This window comes from Nyctereutes procyonoides, unplaced genomic scaffold, assembly GCF_905146905.1.
Source record: "Nyctereutes procyonoides isolate TBG_1078 unplaced genomic scaffold, NYPRO_anot_genome, whole genome shotgun sequence".
In the NCBI taxonomy this organism is placed as follows: domain Eukaryota; kingdom Metazoa; phylum Chordata; class Mammalia; order Carnivora; family Canidae; genus Nyctereutes; species Nyctereutes procyonoides.
Window position 1 is genome coordinate 80,846,610 of NW_026575146.1, and position 20,789 is coordinate 80,867,398.

The 20,789-nt window shown below is 54.6% G+C and overlaps 1 protein-coding gene across 4 annotated transcripts in view; it reads right to left on the reverse strand.

The window, feature by feature from the left end:
* Positions 1–280: 280 nt before the first annotated feature.
* Positions 281–20,789, reverse strand: part of SIPA1L3 (signal induced proliferation associated 1 like 3) — a 235,714-nt gene continuing 215,205 nt past the window's right edge. For all 4 annotated transcript variants that reach the window (XM_055309713.1, XM_055309710.1, XM_055309712.1 and 1 more), the window contains 6 exons: positions 14,169–14,334; positions 13,274–13,523; positions 10,704–10,847; positions 5,618–5,753; positions 3,830–3,911; positions 281–2,533 (listed from right to left, as the gene is read on the reverse strand). In XM_055309713.1, the coding sequence (XP_055165688.1) occupies positions 2,390–2,533; positions 3,830–3,911; positions 5,618–5,753; positions 10,704–10,847; positions 13,274–13,523; positions 14,169–14,334 (922 nt within the window). In that variant the 3' untranslated portion in view covers positions 281–2,389. The remainder of the gene's footprint in view (positions 2,534–3,829; positions 3,912–5,617; positions 5,754–10,703; positions 10,848–13,273; positions 13,524–14,168; positions 14,335–20,789) is intronic.

The following is a 20,789-nucleotide window of genomic DNA, read 5'->3' on the forward strand; positions in this document are numbered from 1 at the left end:
ACCGGCACCCTCCGTGGGCCTGCTCTGGCTTTCTGGCCGCCAGAAAGGACTTCCTCGGTGCCATCTCTCTTTCCAACTTGAGGACTTTCTACCCTCTGAGTGTTGAATTTCTGTCGTTTGGGTTTCAAGGAAAGGGAGTTTGCAAGGCTGGTGCTTAGGGAAGTGTGTGTGTGTGTGTGTGTGTGTGTGTGTGTGTGAGATGCGTTTGGGACAAGGGGGATGATGGGACCACACCCTCCCATCTGACTCCAGGCAGCTGCTCAGCTAGTGAACACAGAAGCCATTTCTATGAAACATTTATTTCCTTTGAAACCTCCAGAAACATGCCAGAAAATTTCAAGACAGGGATAGGGGGGGAAAAAAAAGACAATGGAGAATAAAAAAAATCCAAACGAAACAAATCAACATATGAAAAAACCCCTATCTTCAAACCTTCAGATAGAACACCAACCTCAAATTAAATAGTTTTGCAGAGATCCTTAAAAAATAACAGAAAACAAAACCAAAAAATCATAATTTACACTTGTCAATGTACATGATTAGGTCCCCAAAAACGATTCGAATGATCTGAAGATGTGAGGAGAACTTAAAAAAGGTGGGGGCAGCCTCCAGGTTAGGGTCTGAGGGAAGGGTGCCCCGCGGTCCTGGAGAACCCTTCCAGAGAGGGGGTGGGGAAGAGGGGGGCGGAGAGATCACAGTAGTTGGCCAGGGCTGAGGACCACGCAGGCCCCACTTTGCGGCCCTTCTCTCACTCCGCGGGTGAGGGATGGGCGATGGCAGGTCTGAGGGCTTCCTGCGGGACTGCAGTGCTGCTGGGGTCAGAGGTTGAAGGCAGGGAGACAAGAGTGCCCTTTGCTCTTGCCCCTGCCAGCCCAGCCTGGCACCTTCCCGTCCAGCCTGGCACCTGAGTGCCTGTGTCCCGTGCGGTCCCCACAGCCCCCTTCCCTGAGGTTTCTGGCCCCCAAGAGAAAGCGGTGGGGTCTCTGGACAAGGGCTGGGCCACCTGGTGCTGGCTTCCAGCCCAGAGAGTGCTGCTTGGAGCGGGCACTAGCTCCCCCAGGCCTGCTGCCTCCCCAAATGGGAAAGCCCAGCGGCCTGCCCACCCTGACCCTGACTTTACCCCTCGGAGTCCTCCCACTGAGTCCCAGCCCATGGGGGGACACGCCTTGATCCTCAGCGTGAGGTTGGGGGGATCCACAGATTGTGGCCATACAAGCCTTGTTCTGGCGCAACTCTACGTGAAAAAATAAATATATATATATATATCTTTTTTTTTTAAAGGAAAAAAAAAACTCTTGTTTCCTGGGTGAACTGCGTAGTACCACTCTGGCTTGGCTGACTGGCAAGCTCCCCCTTATTGCCTTTAGAGAAGCAGCGTCTAGTGGGGGCTCACAGCAAAGCACTCCCCGGGGAACACAGTGAGGGTGTCCGATGTCCGCTTGCTTGAGAAGGGAAACCACCACCAGAGAGGAGATGAAGGCTGTCTTCTGGCCAGCCCTGACCTGGGCCGTGGAGCCCCTCCTGGTGCCCGGGAGAGGCCCTGGCTATGCGGTTAGAGCTGGTGGGGCTGGGGGAGGGGAGAGATGAGGCTTTGCCGCCTGGGGCCAGGGCAGGAGCTGGAAGGGGGGTGGCCCAGGCACTGTGGCCTCTGGCGGTGAGGGGCTGATAGAAAAAAAGACTTGTATAAACGGTCCCGAGTGTGCAAATAGAGTTTCCCCTCAAAGATGCTGCCTCTGGATGCTGGGGTTTCCTCTCTCCATCCTGGGGTCTCAAGAAAAGAACTGAAACTCTAAGAAAGTGCTCCTGGCTGCTTTTTGGAAGAATAAGGTCGGAAGGGGTTAATGTTCGTGCTTTTCTGGAGCTAGTGCACCGGGAGTGAGAGCCCTGGCCCTTTCCACACAGGCCCTCCTCTCTCTAGGGGACTGGGGGGAGCGCGGGCCAGTTTCACACTGGTTTTTCATGCAGGGGGCTTGGCCCCACAAGCCCCAACTCTGTTGTCCGCGGTGAAGAAACCTGGTTTGTGGACTCCTGGAGCTGCGGGGTTTGGAGATGCACTCCTGCCCTCCTTCTGCCCCTCCTACAGCTTCTGAGGGCTTGGTCCTCGCCTGGGGCCTGGTGTGGGCGCGGTCCACTTCCCAGGGACCAGAGATGGGCGGTTCCGAGGGGGGCCTGCGACCGCACCAGCTTGTGGGGCTGTAGGTCCCAGCAGACTGCAGCTCCCAGCCCGGTGAGGCCCACTGCCGGCTGGTGGCCGCGTCCGCGAGGAGGGCAGTGGGGCCCTGGCTGGGTTGTCTTGGTCACACCTGCAACCGGCAGGCAGCAAGCTTTGGGGGCCGGGAGAGCAGGAGCCCCCAGCTGGCCCACGCAGGGGCTGGGGGGCTGCTCCGGGTCACAGCTCCTTCTTCTCCCTGCAGAAGATCTCCGCAAACTTGCGCAGCTGCTCGCTGGCGGCCTGCGACTCCTCCTGCAGGCGCTGGTTGTTCTGTCGCAGGCTGGCCACCTCGGACTGCAGCACAGCCTTGTCCTGCTTCTCCTGCGGGGCGGGGCCGGCGTCAGCGGGTGGGCCGGGCTGAGGCCTCCTGAGCCAGCGGCCAGGGTTCAAATCCCAGCTCTGCTGCTCTGCAGCTAGGTGACGCTGGGCAAATGGCCTCATCTCTCTGGACCCGTTTCCTCAACTCTTTGAACACAGATCTCACTGTGATTCTCACCCCACTTTACCCTCATGGCCACCCAACTCAGGGACTGCTGTTATCCTCAGATTCCTGGGAGGCAACCGAGCCTCACACAGCGAGCGGGCGGCGGGATCGGAACCTGGACCCTAGGATTCTCGTGCTTGGGAGCTGCACATTTTATCCTGCGACCTTTTTGCCTTTTATCCAACAGTATATAAAGCAAGAAATAAAGGTCCTCTCTGGCCTTATTTCTTTCCTCCTCCTCCTTCCGGGAGAGAAGTACAATGGACGATTTAGAACGGTGCCTTCTAGATTAACCCTCTGACCCACAGATTTTTTTCTTAAAGCATGATGATGTTCTAGAAAATATTCTGTAGTTTGCTTAGTTTTTACCTGTTACTAGACTCCTACTACTAGACTGCTTTTCTATGTAGTAAATACACAGACTCCGGCTAATGTTTTAATTGGCTGCAGAATATTCCACTACACGGGTGTCCTGTCCTTTATATAACCGCTCTCCTGGGGCAGCCCAGGTGGCTCAGCAGTTTAGTGTCACCTTTGGTCCAGGGCCTGATCCTGGAGACCCGGGATCGAGTCCTACCTCAGGCTCCCTGCATCGAGCCTGCTTCTCCCTCTGCCTGTGTCTCTGCCTCTCTCTCTCTGGGTCTCGCATGAATAAATAAATAAAATCTTTTAAAATAAACAAAAAACAAAAACCACTCTCCCGTGGAGGAACTGCTGCCCTGGAGCCAAGTTTTTATTGCCAACAGAGCAGCAATGAACATCCCTGCTCACGGGTGTCTGTGCCCATGCTTGAAATTCTGGACAAATTCCCACCAGCCCACTTGCTGGATCAACAAGATACATGATCATATTTTTAAAATAAATCTTGTCCAACTGCCCCCCCGAAAAGGTTGGGCCAATTTGTTCTTCCTCCAAGAACTCAGGAGAGTTTCCTCGATGTGCTCACCAAACTTTGGTATTGTCACTTTCTACTCTTTACCTGTGGCTACATTCAAAGCTGGGCGGTCTCCTCTAAAATGCAAGGGGTGGGGCGGGGACGGGGGCTTCAGCCTCGCTGCCCCCCTGCCGCCCAAGTGTCTGGGAAGCGGAGCAGGGAGGCGCACACCAGAGGGCTGGCTGCCTCGTGGCCTTACCTTCTGGAGGTCGGTGTGCAGTTGCTTCAGCATCACCTCCAGCTGGTACACCTTGCCTGTCAGATCCAGGGGAGGTTCTTCGCTGCAAAGACAAGGGACAGGGTGAGACCCAAGGGCTCCCAGGACCTGGGGAGGGGTTCCAGACCCACAGCTGGGAGGAACACGAGGTCCAGGACCCTGTCGTCCCTGAAGTTCTAGGGAGTCCTTTCCTTGCTGGGTCCTGAGGGGTGCCTGGAGAAGAGGTGCTGGGGAATCCAGAAGCCAGTCCTGCTCCCTGCCATGCTCTACCCAGACAGCGTACCCCTGTGGATGTGGATGGGGCTTGTGGCAGCCTGTCGAAGGCTGTGTGTGTCTGTCCTGAAGTGTGCCTTGCCCCCAGGCATGGACCCCGTTTGTGCTTTAGGGAGAAAACCTTCCCAGGTATGAGCACCTCACACGGTGTGATACCAAGAACCCGCCCCACAGGCATCAGGGAGCACCCGGCAAACCTGGGCACCGCATCTGCAGGGGGCGACTGAACAGGATGGCCTGCCCCTTGGGGGATGGAGACAAAGATGCCGACAAAGATGATGACAGTGCACCGGTTCGGAGAGCCCGCCTTGCACTGTGCACAGTCTCAGTGTAACAAAGCTCCCGGCCCAACGTAGCCTGGGAGGTCACCGTGTCACTAGCCCCTGGACAGGGCAGCGAACCTGGCCTGTGGTCCTCCTCTAGCTCCGCAGCCCTGGATTGTCTGGCCCCTGCAGAGGACAGCTGCAGCCCCACCAGCCCCTTGGGGAGGGGGGGCCCCCCCGCTCCACAGGGCACTGTACAGGGTCCAGGATTGGGGTGGGCTGCAGCAAGGGAGAGGGGGGAGGACTGGGCCTGCCTGCTTTCCCGTCCCAGTCCTGGATCCTGGGGACCCTGGGGAACCGCAGTTGCAGGTGGGAGAGGGTCCCCCGCTCAGGAGGCAGGGAATCCAGGAGCTGGCCCCGAGGCCACAATCCTGCCATTCCCACACCCTGCTGGGTCTTCCCCTCGCTGCAGCAGCACCACCTGCAACCACCTCATTGCTGTGATTACAGTCGGGCCACGTCTTTGGTGGAAGTTGAGTTCCAAAGCCAAAGAGAGGTGTGAAGGAGAATCAAGAAACCCCAGAAGAGTCAAACTTTCCCTCGAAAATCCCTTCGTTTGCCCATAAAGCACAGAGGGCCACTGCTGTGTACATAAGCCTGCCTGGGGAGGTGTGCACTCTTGAAGTTCACGGACATGCAAACGTGCCCTTTCCATTTGGTCTCCCACTTTTTAATCGTATTTTCTGCCAAATGAGCACAGACCGGTTGCACTAAATGCGAGATGTCCGGCTCCACTTCCTCCTCCCTCGCCAGGAAGCCTCACAAGAAGACAGCTTGGGCCTCAGTACACGCTGGGTCCACAGGGAGCAGCTTGGGCCACCGCAGGGGAGGTGACCACGTACATAATTCAGGCACCCGTAGAGGAGACCCAGGAGTAGACAGAGGGGAGATGAAAGGCAGGGAGAAGCGGTGGGGGGTGCAAGTGGGGGGGCACTACTTAGGTTGTAGTCATCGTACGGATTATATTGATTATGGTGTCGTCTCCATTCATGGGGGTGGGGCTAACCTGGACTCAGTCACCACTGGGTCCCAGTGTGTGGATTCCTCCAAAATCTGTCACGGGACGGGAGTAGATGCCCATCCTGCTAATGCTGGGCATGCCTGCCGCCACAGGGGATCTGGGCTGTAGGGACTCAGGCTGCTGGGCCACCAGGTATTCCCAGACAGATCTTACCTCATGGTAGGGGTGGTCCTGGGGGTTGGGGGCCCCCTCTCCAGGCTCAGGTGGCTGTGGACAGGACTGTGTGCAGGTGGGATCTCTGGGCTCAGAGCTGGGTCGTTGAGGGAGAAGAGTGAAACAGCTCTTTGCACTGCCCAGGAGAGAGGAGAGAGAGATTTTTTTTTAAAGATTTTATTTATTTATTCATGAGAGACACACACACAGAGGGAGAGACACAGGCAGAGGGAAAAGCAGGCTCCACGCAGGGAGCCCAACATGGGACCTGATCCTGGGACTCCAGGATCACGCCCTGCTCCGAAGGCAGGTGCTAAACCGCTGAGCCACCCAGGGATCCCCGAGAGAGAGGAGAGAGGGAGGGAGGGAGGGAGGGAGGGAGGGAGAGAGAGAGAGAGAGAGAGAGAGAGAGAGAGAGAGAGATTTTTAAGAGAGAGAGGGAGAGGGGGAGCTGAGGGAGAGGGAGAGAGAGAATCTCAAGCAGAGCCCCACGCGAAGCTCGATCTCACAACCCTGAGATCATGACCTGAGCCGAAATTAAGAGTCAGATGTTTAACCAACCGAGTCACTAGGGTGTCCCTAATACTTATTCTTTTTGGAAATATTTTTTATATGGACTGTTTCACACATGCCTGCGTGCAGGGAAAGGACTGTCATGAGTCGTCACGAGCCTGTCACTGTTTCAACAACTGTCAACTTACTCTGGTTTCCTCTCCTACATGCTCTTTGCTTTTTTAATTTCTATTTATTCTTTAAAGTCTCCTGATTGCTCCTCTACTTTTTAACAACAGCTTATGGAAGTTTAGCTGACACACAACACTCTCCATGTTCTGAAAGCGTCCAGCTTGGCAGGATGTGGCACATTTGTCTATACTCCGTGCAACCATCACTGTGACAGGAGCATGGACAATCTGTCGCCCTCAAGTCCCTGTGCCCCTCAGTAACCTCAATTTCCTTTTTTTTTAAATTTTTTTATTTATTTATGATAGTCAGAGAGAGAGAGAGAGAGAGAGGCAGAGACACAAGCAGAGGGAGAAGCAGGCTCTATGCACCAGGAGCCTGACGTGGGATTCGATCCCGGGTCTCCAGGATCGCGCCCTGGGCCAAAGGCAGGCGCTAAACCGCTGTGCCACCCAGGGATCCCCAATTTCCTTAAGAAACTCTTTAGAGGTACCTGAGTGGCTCCCTGCACTGGCTCCCTGCTCAGCGGGGAGTCTGCTTCTCCCTCTGCCCCTCCCCCTGCTCATGCTGTCTCTGTCTGAACTAAAGAAATAAGATCTTAAAAGAAAACTTATTCTGAAGTAGTTTCAGATCTTCAGAAGAGTTGCAAAGATGCCGGAGAACTCTGGCATCCCCTTCCCCCAGGCTCCTCCGATGTTAACGTCTCACAGATCCAGGGTACGGTGACGAAAACACCAGTTTCTATCAGTCACACTGCACATGCGATCTGATTTCACTCATTTTCCTATCTTTTTCGGTCCTAGGACCTACTGCAGGATTACACACTGTGTTCAGTGACCACACCTCCTGGCCCTCCTCTGACCTGTGACAGTTTCTAATTTTTTTTAAATTTTTATTTATTTTATGATAGTCACACAGAGAGAGAGAGAGAGAGAGGCAGAGACACAGGCAGAGGGAGAAGCAGGCTCCATGCACCGGGAGCCCGACATGGGATTCGATCCCGGGTCTCCAGGATTGCGCCCTGGGCCAAAGGCAGGCGCCAAACCACTGCGCCACCCAGGGATCCCCTTGTGACAGTTTCTACTCAGGGTTCGAGTTTCAGGACTTGAACACTTTTCAGGTGTACTGGTCAGGTTTGGTGGAACGTCCCTCAGTTTGGGTTTGTCTAATGTTCTGACAGAGTTAGGGGCAGAAAACTGGAGAAGTGGTGTGTCTGACTCACTACATCATACCAGGAGCCTGCAATGTTGATGTGTCTTTTAAAAATATATATTTTATTTACTTATTTGAGAGAGAGAGAGAGAATGAGCAGGGGGAGGGGTAGAGGCAGAGGTAGAAGCAGGTTCTTCTATGAGCAGGGAGCCTTATGGGGGCTCAATCCCAGGACCCCAGGGTAATGACCTGAGCTGAAGACAGACGCTTAACTGACTGAGCCACCCAGGCACCCCAGGGGTTGATGTGTCCTGTTACCGGCAATGGTGACCTTGATCCCCTGGATAAGACACTGGCCACCAGCCTCCTCCATTGTGAAGTCACTACTGTTCCAACACTCACTCTGTTGGGAGTGAGAGGCTGAGTCCAACCCACTCTCAGAGAGGGGAATTAAGCTCCACCTCCTGGAGGGACAGGGATAAAAGTACTTGCGGACTGAGCAATCATAAATATTTTGGGGTAGATACTTTGAGGCTATATAAACACCTTGCTTCTGCTTAAAGTCTCCCCACTAATTTTAGCAACCATCAATCACTACTGTTATTCTAATGATGACTCCCTATCTTTCTTATTCCTTCTAGATTAACTGGAATCCTCTTATAAGGAAGAGCTGTCATATAGCCACCCTTTGTTTATTCACGTGTCTACTTACAGGAGTATGGACTCATGGACATTTATTCTATTCTTGGGGTTAGAATCCAATACTACTATTATTTAGTTGTTTGACTGTTACAACTTTGGCCATTGAGAGCTCTTCAGGATGGCTCCTGTGTCCCCCTGACATGCCCTATTCCCCGCGTGCCTCCTATCTAAAGCATTTCCTTACTTTCTAGCACTACAAGATGTGATCCCTTTTGCTTTTTTTTTTTTTTTTCTGGAATATTTTGAAATAAACCCCAGGTATCTATTTCCCCCATAGAAGCTTCCCTCACCAAAGCTACCATGCCATGAATACACCTGCTGAAATTCATAATTCCTTTAGTCTTTTTCCATTTGTTTGAATTACACAGGATAACCCATATATATCTTCACCGAAACAAACAAGCCAAGCTCCCAGTGAGCTGAGACCAGCCTGACTCCATCCCACTGCCGCCCCTCTCCGTGCTCTGCAGGGAAGTCACTGCCACTGTGGTACTGGTGGATTTCCTTCCAGGCCTTTCTGCTGCACCGTCCCACATCACCCATTACCTAATCTTCTCTGTTGTTGCTGTGGTTCATTTATTAATTTCATAAATGAGAAGGAGAATGCTCCCTGGGGGACTCTGATGTGCGGCCTGGGTGGAGAACCAGGGCCACTAGCCTGCTCCCCAAGCTTTCTCACGTGTGGTGCTGACTCCTCAGGCATGGGGGTGGGGTAGGGTGGGAGTGGAGTAGGGGGGCTAAATGGAGTGGCTACGGGGGATGTGGCTCTGGCTGCCCCAGCCCCTCCCAGAAGCCCACTACTGGGGTCGGTATCTAGACAGCTCTGCCTTCTAAAGACAATACTACAGTTGCTGGTGGCATCTGGGTCTTCAGGGAGTGGTTTGGAGCCTCCCAGCTGCTTCCCACAGAACCCATGGTCTTGGCCCTGGGAGGCCCGGACACCCGTGAGGAGAGAGGAGGTGGCCCCGCTGCCTGGCTCCCGGCATTCCTCCTGGGATATGCCCGCACACCTCTTTATGCCCCCATCACATAAAAGCCAGCTGCTCAGGGAACCCAGACAGTGAGGGCCCCTGAAGGCACCTGTGAGACTCCCTGGGGCCCCTGTGGAGATCTGGAGAGGACAAGGTGATAAATACCCTCGGATTCTCTTCCTGGATCCTGACTCTGGAGTCAAAACTCGAATGTCCTCAGGGATGTGCAGGTGCTATAGATGGTGACATTCATTTTTTTTTTAAAGGTTTTTTTAAATTTTTATTGATTTGTGATAGTCACACACACAGAGAGAGAGAGAGAGAGAGAGAGAGAGAGAGAGAGAGAGAGGCAGAGACATAGGCAGAGGGAGAAGCAGGCTCCATGCACCAGGAGCCCGACGTGGGATTCAATCCCGGGTCTCCAGGATCGCGCCCTGGGCCAAAGGCAGGCGCTAAACTGCTGCGCCACCCAGGGATCCCCGTGACATTCATTTTTTAAGTGCAGCCAAGTCTATGTAAATCCATTAATGCTACGATCACCTTGCTGTAGGAGCTACTATATCAGCTTTACAGATGAGCAAACTGAGGCTTCAGAGGCCAACCACTCGTCACAGAGCTCATCAGATAATGAGGGATGGCTAGCACTCTCTGCCATTTCCTGCAGGAAGCCCTCCCTGATACCCCACAGTCTGGATTAGGCACCCGCTCTGGGCTCCCTCAGCCCTGATCACTGAGGGCCACTGTTGTCTAGTGATGAGTCTCCTTCCTCCACTGGCCTTGGAGGGCAGGACCTGGGGCCATCTCAGTCACTACTGGGAGCCCAGCATGGCTCAGAGCAGGATCCCTCATGATCTGTTTTCCCTTTTTCCATAAGAACAAATCCCAAATGTTTGTTGGGCATGTGGCCTCACTTCCCAGCCTGTCCTGAAGCTATCAGGTATGGCTGTGTGAGATGCCCTGGCCTCCGGGGAGATAAATATAGGGGTAGTGTCAGGCTTGGGCATATGTCCTCTGTCCTGCTGCTCAGAGCCGGACACGATGGCCTGAGCTCCAGGAGCCATCTGGGAGCGTGAGGGCAAGGCCTCCCCAGATAAGCCAGACCAAGGAGCCTGCACCCTGATGCATCTGTGCAAGTGCCACCCCAGCCCCAGACCACCCACCCCAGGAATTTTTACCCGCATAAAACCTTGCATGTTGGAAGTCGATGTTAATTTGGGTTTTCAGCCACTGGCAGCCAAAGCAAATCTAAATACAATTTGGATTATCACATGTTTGCTCTGCGATATAGTAGAAGGTACTGTCTGGTTAAGGGCTTGTTCTGTGCCTGATGTGTTTTACACACAGTGTTTTCACCTAATCCTCACTGCAGCCCCAGGCATGTGCCTGTTGTGTAGATCAACAGACCAATACACTTGCCCTGGACTGCACAGCGAGCAAGAGACAGGGCAGGATGTGAACCCTGACCCCTCTAATTCTGGATCCCGAGTCTGTCCCACTGCGAAGCCCCAAGTTCTTCCGCTGAGCCTTCTTGGACAGAGCAGGGGGTAGGGATCGGGCCAGGTTGGGTGGAAGGTGCCTACCTTCGTAGGCCTTGGCCGCGTTCACCAGGCTGGACCACTCAAGGCCAGCAGCTGTGTCAGGCAGTGGCATCATCCCGGGGTCAAGGCGTCGCAGCGGCCGTTCCCGGCCATCAGCCAGCGAGAGCTCCGAGGCGGAGATGGTGGCTGGTGGGGAAGAGGAGATGGGAGATGGTGGGAGAATGAGAACGTGAAAGGAACAAAGATATTAATCCTTTGTTTTACTTTCTGTATGGTTTACGTAATGCTTCTAAGTGTTATAACACATACAATTAAGTAAGTACGTTACAATCATCAGAAGATGACAAACGCCAGCAGGTCAAGGGGAGTGTCAGGTGTTTATGTGGGTGGGAACGGGGTGAGAGGGACAGAGTGGCAGGAGGTGAAGTCAGAGGTGCGGGCTGGACTGTGGGGGCCTCGCAGGTCAGGAGGACGTTGTCTTTTACTCCAAGTGGAATGGAGCCACAGACTCTGAGCAGCCAGGGACATGACCTGATGCGGATGCTCACAGGCTCCCTCTGGCTGCGAGCGGAGGTTGGACCCCATGGGGGTGGGGAGCAGGGAGGGAGGGAGGTGGTGAGGAGGCTGCTGGGGTCCAGGAGGGAGAGGAGAGTGGACAGGACTGGGTGAGGCCTCAGGGGCGGGGGCAGCAGGGAGGAACAAGTGGCAGCTCCTGAAATCATTGTTTGTGCCACCAAATGTACTTCCTGAAGAGGGGATGGGAGCGTGGGCCAAAGAGAAGGATGCAGGGTGACCAGGATTCTGAAGCTGGCCCTGAGATGGGCTGGCCCTGGGGGTGGGCCAGAAGTTTGTTTCTGGAGGTGCGGCATGGAGGTGGCAGGGCCAGGCTGCAGATATAAACCAGGGTTGTCCCCGCGTGGTTAGGGTCTGGGTGCAGCAGGGTCGCTGCAAGGAGACCTGCTGGGTCCCTGTATGGAAGGCCGGGCAGAGAAAGATGCCCCTGGAGTCTCTGGTGTTGGGAGCGCCAGCACCAGCAGCTGCATTTGCTGCAGCCAACAGCTGGGCTGAGTTCCATGTGCCGGGCGGAGGCCCTGGGCCTCAGCTTGCTGATACCTCACAGCTGCCAAAGGGGAGGGGACAGAGGACAGCAAAGAAGCACAGAGGTCAGGGGGTGACTCAGGCAGGCAGAGCAGGGCCCAACCACGCTGGGTACAGCACTGGGACATCAGCCCAACCATAGCCCAACCACGCTGGGTACAGCACATCCCCCAGCCTCACCTCCTCCTAGTAGTGGGAGGGAGGTGCTCCTACGACCCCCCGTGTTGTGGAGGGGGAAACCGAGGCTCAGAGCGAGATGCCTGGCTCGCAATGACACTCGTTGGCAGTGGCACTTGTCTTTGAACTGCATGGTCAGCCGCTGACCCTGCTCTAAGCCCAACCCCGCGAGGCTTTGGGGTTTAGTAGGTCCCTGTTAATACTCTGTTCTAACCCCGCTCTCCCGGCCTGGGGCACAAGCCTGACTCACGGAGGATTAAAATGCTTGCTCCAGAGGGAAGAATATAACAAAATAACAAACAGCCAGCGCTTCTCAGTGCTTACTGTGCATCAGGGATTGTGCTAAGTGTTTTCCACGTATTAACAAGTCTGAGTCTCAGTTTAATGCAGTGAGGGATAGGTTTGCCTTGAGCTGAGATGGAGGCGGAGTAGAACCTGGCTTTGGGGAGGCTCCCCTCAGTGACCCAGACATGGCCTTCTGCTGGAACCCCTGGGGTAGACTCTGAAGTCACACCCTGTCTGCATCGGAGGGAGCTGTGCAGGTGCTGCCTGTCGCACACTGCACCCGGGCAGGCCCCGCAGCCCCTGATTCAGGCCAGCGTTCTACAGTGATCATGACGCCAGGTGGGGCAGGGAAGGCCGGTAAGTAAACAGCCCCAGGCCCATTTGGGTTGGGTTTTGCTGCTGTGAGCTTGGCCCAAACTTCTCAATCACCTCTCAGTTTGGGAAGCTTTGGGGTTGTGAATAAGGGATTGGAGGAGGATGGATTGAAGGCAGGCCCACCCCGGCTGGCGCCCAGGTTTTGACGGGGACCATGTGCACTGGGCCCTTCGTGGGGGACGCGCGGTAAACAGTCGCTGGATGAATACAAGGATGGATGAGTCACACCCTACACCTCCTCCCTCCAACAAGAGTTGGCAGACTTGGGGGGGAATCAGGTAAGTAAATAAACATTCACGGAACCATCTGCTTGGTGCTGGAACAGGGAGCTGGGGGAGCAGCTAATGTAAAGCCTGATCCCCAGGACCCTCCTGTCTGCAGCCTCGGGGCCTGACACCCTCCCTCTGGCCTCAGGTGTCTCCAATCTTCGGGCAGTCCAGACTTCCAGCTAGGTGATCCCCCAGGAGACCCCCCCATGCTCGCCTAACAATCCCCAGCTCTGTGGGTGGCACCCAGTGCCTAACCATCAGGACCCTCCTGAAGCTCCCATGCGCCCCAGCTCCTCACCTCGGCCAACACCAACACTGATGACTTCCAGTGTACACCGTCCCCCGGCCCCTGCTTGCTTCCCAAGGCTGGGGAAACCCCCCACTGGCCCCAGGGTGCCCCAGGCTCACATTTCTTCTCTGGGAAGCCGTTGCTGCCAGTTGTGGGGACAGTGCTGGGGCTGCTGCCACCCGGCGGGTGGGGGTGCTGGTGCTGGCGTCGGGCGGGCAGCGTGCTGGAGGGGAAGGCGCAGGTGCTGGTGAAGAGCACGTCACTGGGCAGGCCCGGCTCCAGGCTGGCGGGGTTGGCGAAGCTGGGTTCCCGCCGCCCGCTGCACAGACTCTCATCTGACAGCGTCCGCTGCAGGCTCTTCTGTGGTGACTGAGGAGGAGACAGGGACCGTCATGGGGCGTGGTTGTGGCCTGGCTCACTGTCACCGTCCTCATTCCCCTGGGGATCCCTCCTCCCCTCCCCGCACCACCTGCCTCTGAGAGGCCAGTGCCCCCCCTCCTGCACCGGGTCAGGTCAGGGAAGGTGGTGTGACCTAAGTTCAACTTAGGGGAGCCAGTCATTGATGAGGACCACTGCGGACAGCTCGGTCCCACAGGAGAGTGCGGCAGACTAAGGGAGCCTGAATTCCCCCCTGGGAACCCTCGCCTCCACTCTCGGTTCCTGAGGGTTGGGTGGGCGGAGGCTGCTTTCACTCAGGCTCCGCTCGGGTCATGAGAGCCAGTAAGAGCATCCCTTTCCAGTGGCTCGAGCTGCCCTAGTGTGGACGGGCTTTCCCACGTGCCTGCTCAGGCTGCCTTATGCTGTGATTTGGTCCCCGACTAATGTGATGGCCTGACTCCTGGCTATGAAGCCACATACACCCAAATGGGGCTGGCAGGTGCCACAGATAGAGGCCACTGGCAGGAGAGGCCAGAGTGACCTCAGGGAGCTCTGTCCTCCTCCCTCACCCTCCCACAACCACCTGGCCCGCCTGATTCTGACTGTGTGGGTGCGGTGAAGGCGGCCTCTACGTACTCCCGCATCTCTCTCCTGCTCGGGCGCCAGGTTGTCCATGATGATGAGTTTCTTCAGGTCGTCCTCGATGGTGGATTTGTAGTTCTTCCGTGGGGAGCGGAGGTCTCGGAGGGATGCCCTCAACCGCGGCTGCCCGAAGACGTTTTTCGTACTCGTGTCCACCTGCCTGGAGTGAGAAGATGAGGGTCAGAGGGGCCCTGGGGAGGCTCGAGCTGCTTCTCAAAGCTGTCCTGCCTCAGGAAGGCAGGCCGCCACCGCGGAAGGGACCGCAGTGTTCTCCACTCCACCTGCTGGAAGCAAGCAGCAAGAGGGGCCACGTCTGTTCTCTCCACGGACTAGTCCCACAAGACTTCCTGTGACCTGCCTGGGACCAAGCCTGTTCCAGGTAGAGGACACACAGCAGTGAACATGGAGCTGACCCCCAGTTACGGAGATCCACAGCGAATAAATGACCAGAAAGAGAGATCCCATAATGTGAGGCAGAGAGAAGGTCTGAAGAAAGAAAAAGCCAGGTAATCGAGTAGGGATTGGTGGGGATGGGACATGGCTCTTCCGGGGGGTGACAGCTGAGGGAGCCCGCAGGGTACAAGAGCACTCCAGGGAGAGGGAAGCAAGTGCTGGGCTGTGAGGGGGTCAAGCCCGGTGACAGAGGCATGGAGGAGGCCCACAGGTTGGTGACATGAGTGAGGGGACGAGTGGTGCAAGGTGAGGTCTGGGAGGGGATGCGACAGGAACTCATGAGCCATGGAGGGGCCTTGGGCCTGCTTCTGGGAAGGAAGCCTCTGAGATTCTGAGCTGGTGGGTGGGAGGTCCTGATTTACATCCTGGAAGGATCACTGATGGCTGGACAGAAGAGTGGCCTTCAGTGGGGCCAAGAGCAGAAGGGAGATGATGAGCAAGTTCCTGAGTGTTCAGGTGGATGAGGGTGACTAGGGCTTCCAGCCACGGAAGAGGGATGGGGTCTCAGGGTGTTTCACAGAGGACCCATCTCCTGGGAACCAGGTCCCCACAGGTGAGTGCTGGGCCGCAGACAGACCTCTGGCCAAGTGCTCCAGAATCTGTCATCAGGTGTCCCTAACTTTCGTTTCTTCATCTGTGACATGTGGGAAAGAGAGTTCACGAATCACGGGGTGGCTGGGAAGATCTAGAGACGAGGCACCTAAACCCTGGCCAGGACCCTGGAGCCCCTTCACCACCCCCATTTTTCCACTGGGGCTCCCATTTCAGAAACTGGCCTGTGAGCCCAGGTCACTTGGATCACCATATTCGATGCTGACCCCATGCTGCCTTCCAGAACACTCTGGCATCTAAAAGCCATCCCGGTACAGCCTAGGGTTAAAAGCAGGAGTGGTGGCGGTGGACAGGCCTGGGTCTCCCTGCTCCCGCTGTGGGACTTCAGGCATGTGGCACCACCTCTCTGATCCCCTGGAGAACATGCTGACCTCAAGGCACTGCGGGGATTGCTGCAGAGTGCCCGGTGGCACCTCACAGAGCAAGTGCTTGGGTAACGAGGGCTGGCCCTGAGCTGCCCACATTCCTCGGCTGCTCCCCTACCCCTCTGCTGGCTCCGCAGGCCATCACAGCTCCCCACCCCCAGCTCCCTGGCCCTCTCCTGGCCACGGTGCAGTCTCCTGGGGCTCCGTGTCCTCCACTCCTGGGACTTGCCCTGAGGCCTCCTCTGGCCTTTGGATTCTGGCTCAGCCTTTAGGCTCAGATCTTACTTCCCTGGTGAAAACTGGGTCCTTGACCTGAGGTGTCCCAGGAGAGAAATAATGACAGCTAATAGCCCTACCCGTGTACCAGGCCCTGTCCACCATCCCGAGGGCTCCATGTACGCTAAATCATTCAATCCGCACAGCAGCCTTGATTACTATCACCCCCATTTTACAGACAGGAGACTGAGATGCAAGGTGACTAAAGGAACAGTTGTCCAAGGTCACATAGCCTGTGTGAGTGGAGGAGTCAGGATTCCAGCCGAGACCACCAGGCTGCAGAGCCTACAGGTGTCACCTCTGTACTTGACTGCTGTGTTTCTAGCACAGACATGGCCTAAAAAAGATGTACAGTGAGGGGGCTGGAGGGCTTGGTTGGTTAAGCGTCTGACTCCTGACTTCAGCTCAGGTCATCATCTTTGGGGTCACGGGATCGAGCCCCATGTCAGGCTCTGCACTCATTGTGGAGTCTGCTTGAGATTCTCTCTCTCCCTCTGCCTCTACACACCCCACCAATCCCAAATTAATAAAATCTTTAAAAAAGCAGGCTCCATCCATGCAGGGAGCCTGATGTGGGACTCCATCCGGGGACCCCAGGATCACGCCCTGAGCTGAAGGCAGATGCTCAACCGCTGAGCCACCCAGTCATCCCAGTAAGATTCTTTTAAATGCAGGAAAAAAGTTCTGGGGAAATTATGAACAACGGTAAATGAACTCTGGGAAGTCAGGTGTCTTTTTAGGAGGTAGAAAAACAAGGACTTTCACTTTTTACCTGATACCCTTCTGGACTATCTCAATTTATTTTACCATAAGCACATGCCAGAATAATAGTCATTTCAAAAACTAGTTTAAAAACAGCTGACACCTGGAATGCATCATTTTGTAACTCAAGAAAGAAAAAGTCTTTGGACCCAGGAAGAAAGATGTCTCGGGCTCCTGAGCATTTTAAAGTTTGTATCTTTCTCATTTTCTCAGCTGCCACCTTGGGGTTTTAACAAAAGGAGCAAGAGAGTGCGGCAAGTTTTTCCCTGTCAGGTCGTATTCTTCCCCAAATTAGAATTCCAGGTCTAGGGTAATTCTGGCTCCATTACAGTGTTCTCCGGGCAAATGAAAGAGCTTTAGAGCCAAAAGAAAGAAATACACAGAGAAACAGAGGAAGAGGGCTCACCCCTCCCCCTTCCAAAGGGAATTCACAGTTTTCCAGAAACTCCTGCAAGGAGGGGGATGGGGTATGGGACTCAGTGCTCCCTGGAGAGGGAGCAGGCCAGGGCTTCAGCCTGTCTATGGCAAGAAAGGGACACTGTTCATGAGGCTGTCCCTCTGGGAGGGGCGCAGAGCCACCCACAGAACACTATGGAACATGTAGGCTTTCGGCCCTAGGGGCTCTACTTCTGGGACTGTGTCCCTTAGGGAGGCCCACGTGAACCTAGGTGTGCCAAGGATATGAGGACGCTTCTTGGGGTCCTGTGAAGCAAACACAGAACTGGCCAGCGGGGGAAGGGAGAGGCCCCACAGAATAATGCCATCTAGCTATGAAAGAGAAGTGGAGCTGATTCACATAACACAGAAAGAGGTTGTCCCAGGTATGTCGGAGGAATGAAGGAAGTGGTAGGTACGGTGTGAAATCATTTTCAGAAAACAAAGCTTACACATTGCTTAGTTTGATATATTAAAATTTACCAAACTCTCAGCTCCAAAAGATGGGCAGGTGGGGGGATTCATTTTCTAAAAATGTACCTCACCACAAGCCCATGAAATCCTTGACAATCTGCTCTGCCTCTGCCCTCACCCCCTTCCACGGAGGCCTCTCAATGTTCCATTAGCATGCCAGGCATATTCCTGCCCCAGGGCCTTTGCACACGCTGTTCTGGCTGCCTAGAGTTGCCCTTCCCAGCATTCCCCATGAATGACAGCTTCTCATCTATCCAGCTTATTCAGAGAGGCCTCCCCTGACCACTCAACCTTCTGGTGTTCCCTTCCAGCCCAGATGTGCGTGATCACACAATCCTGTATGTTGCTTCGCTGTGTTCATCTCCTGGTGGTTTGTCATGGGCACTGTGTGTTTGTGGTCCCACTCCCAACTCATCTGCAGCCTTCTGCATTGTTGTGTTGGGAATAGGGTTTGCCACATTGCAAGCACTCAGCAGTAGCTGTTCCATGTGAGTCACATGGAACCAACCTTCCAACCAACTGACCAATCAACCCACCTGCTTCTCTACCTATTTCCTTCCTTTCAACCTTCTTCTCTTCTTCTTCTTTTTTAATTTATCTAAGTAATCGCTTGAACTCATGACCCTGAGATCGAGTTGCATCCTCTTCTAATGGAGCCAGCCACGCCCCCTCCTCCATTTTTTTTCCTCCTTCCTTTAAAACAAGTTTAAATAACTTTTATAAAAGAGGAAAAAGTACAGAGATATTGTAAAAAGTTAAGCCAAAAGAACACAAGTATTTCTTCCTTGCTCTGTTTAATTTTGTGTTCATTTGCTAAAATTGCCTTCTCAGCTCCTAGGTCCTCCAGGACGCTAATGGGGCATTCCTGATTCTGCAGTGGAAGGCTGGCTCACCAGAAGAAACCATGCTACAGTCCGTCTGTCCCCCCCACCCTCCCGGCTGCAACCTTCACCTCCACACACATCTCATCTGCTGTAGGTCCCGTTGGCCTGATGCTATCTGTGTGCTGCTGTGATGTGTCTAAATGGGGAAAGCACGACGGAATTCAGTTCGGAGTCAACTAGATCATTTTTGCTCTTACTCTCTTTCTCCTGGGAGAATTTTCCAATGTCATTTCTAAATTGCAAATTCCAAGCAGTAATTTAAAATGGCATTAATTCCAGGTTAACAAAACCAACCATACTGGGCTTGTACATTCTGATCTTTTCCCTTTTTCTCAAGATCTCTGGTATTCATGATTGTTGAAACCTGATGACCCCCAAGGACAAAACAGACTACTCTTGGCTGTTCAAAAGGAAGAGATCACCTCTTCTGTGCTAACATGGAATGGTCACCAAGATATGAAGGGGAAAGAGCAGGTGCAAAAAAGCAGAGGTGCAGAGACGGCACCACACTTGCAGATGAAGAGAGGTGGCGGGGGAGAAGCATATGCAGTCACCTGTGCTTTGTCATGGCTGGGACGTTTCGGGACGGAAGCAGAAGAAATGAAGCCATGGTTGCATCTGGGGAGGGGGCTTGAACGGCTGGGGGCCGGGAAGGGAGAGGCTGGGTTTGCACTGCCAACCCTTTGGTGTCTGGTTTTTATGTTGGGCTTGGTGTACCCTTCGTGATACAGATAAAGAGAACACCCGGAAGGATGTGCCTTCTCTCAAGGTCCTGCCTGACAGCACCAGACATAATCTCTAATTTGCCCACGTTGTCTGGACTTGGGACATTGTCACGTTGTGGAATTAAACCACTCATAGCAGAAAACAAAGACGACAACTTACAAAGAAGGTTCTGCACTGAGGCCCCAGACAACAGTGATTCTTTCTTCCTGCGACAGGAGGGCCGGAGGTGGAAGGCAACCAGTGGCTCCGACTTGGCTGGGCCTGATCCCAGCTGACTCTGGGCTCTGGCCTCCAACTGGGGCAGCTCCCTTGGGGTCGAATTAATTAAGCTAATTAGCACCACTGTCAGCCTGTCTGCACTGGGGGCTGTGCCAATGAGGCTGGCGAGGATATGCAGCAGGTCTGTACTTCAGGTGGCAGGCAGATATTCCTGGAAGGATGGCTGGGAGAGGCCTGAGGAGTCAGGGGCTGCCCTGCTATGGGGTGGGGATGTTGGGGAGGGGCCTTCCCCCCTGCTCCTTCTGCAGCTGTACTGAGCTGGACCTAAACCTGAGGAAGGAAGGAGGTGTCAACTACTAGATGCCAGTGTGTGTCAGCCCAGCCAACAGCAACTGGGTATTTCCCTATGACTTGCTGAAATTCTCATGTCACCTCTGGGATACAGGTTCTATTGACTTCCCCTTTTGAGGCTGGGGAAACTGAGGCACAGTGAGTTGAGAACACTCAGAACCCGTATTTGCCAGATGCTCTGAGCCACCTCGATTCACTCATAATGGAAGTGGTGCTCGATACACATGGTTCATGGTAGCAGTGGCTCCTGGTGACAAGGGCCTTCTCCCCAAGGGCTGGTGTGTCTCGTGTGTGGCCGCTTTCTCTCCTCATGCGGGCTGTGAGAGACAGGTTCTACTATCACTTCAGCCTACAGGCGAAGGCTGGCAGTATGGGGAGGTTCGGACACACAGTGCTGGTGGAGCTGGGATGTGAACGGATGTGGTCTGACGCAGGGACTGCTCTTGACTGCAGTGACAAAGCTCGCCTCCTGAGTGCTCACCCACTCCTGGGCCCCAGGCTGCCTTCACACAGGTCATTTTGGTTCCTCCCCTCAGTGGTGCTGGATAAGGACACTTGGGGCCTGGGTCCTCAGGTGTGACCCTGGGGCTGGCCCTCCCGACCACACAACAGAGGCCATTCCTGGAGGGTCAGCCTCTTCTCTGTGGGGCCAGGGGCCAATGGGGCCTAAGCATGTATGTCTCACAACAATCCTACGTGGTGTGGCTGGCTGGTTTGACACTCAGAGAGAAGTGGTGTCAGTATGGCCATTCTCTGGAAGAGCAGAGGCCTGTTCCTGGTTGTGCCTACCTTGTGAAGGAGGCTTCTCAGGATGGCTTAAGGGCCAGTCCACAGAGGCATCTCCAGCCCAGCAGTTGGATTGAGACTGGGCCATCGAGGAGGTAGTGCCCAGGAGAGCCAAGGGCTACTGGCTCCACCTCCCAACCTGCTGGCCTCTAGCCTGGCCTCTCCTGTCAGAAGGGAAACCTGTCAGTCCAGTCACACCCTCACCTGTTAAGCCCTGTGCAGCAAGAATGTGGTGCTGGGAGCCTCAAATGGATGAACTCACTAAATCCTCA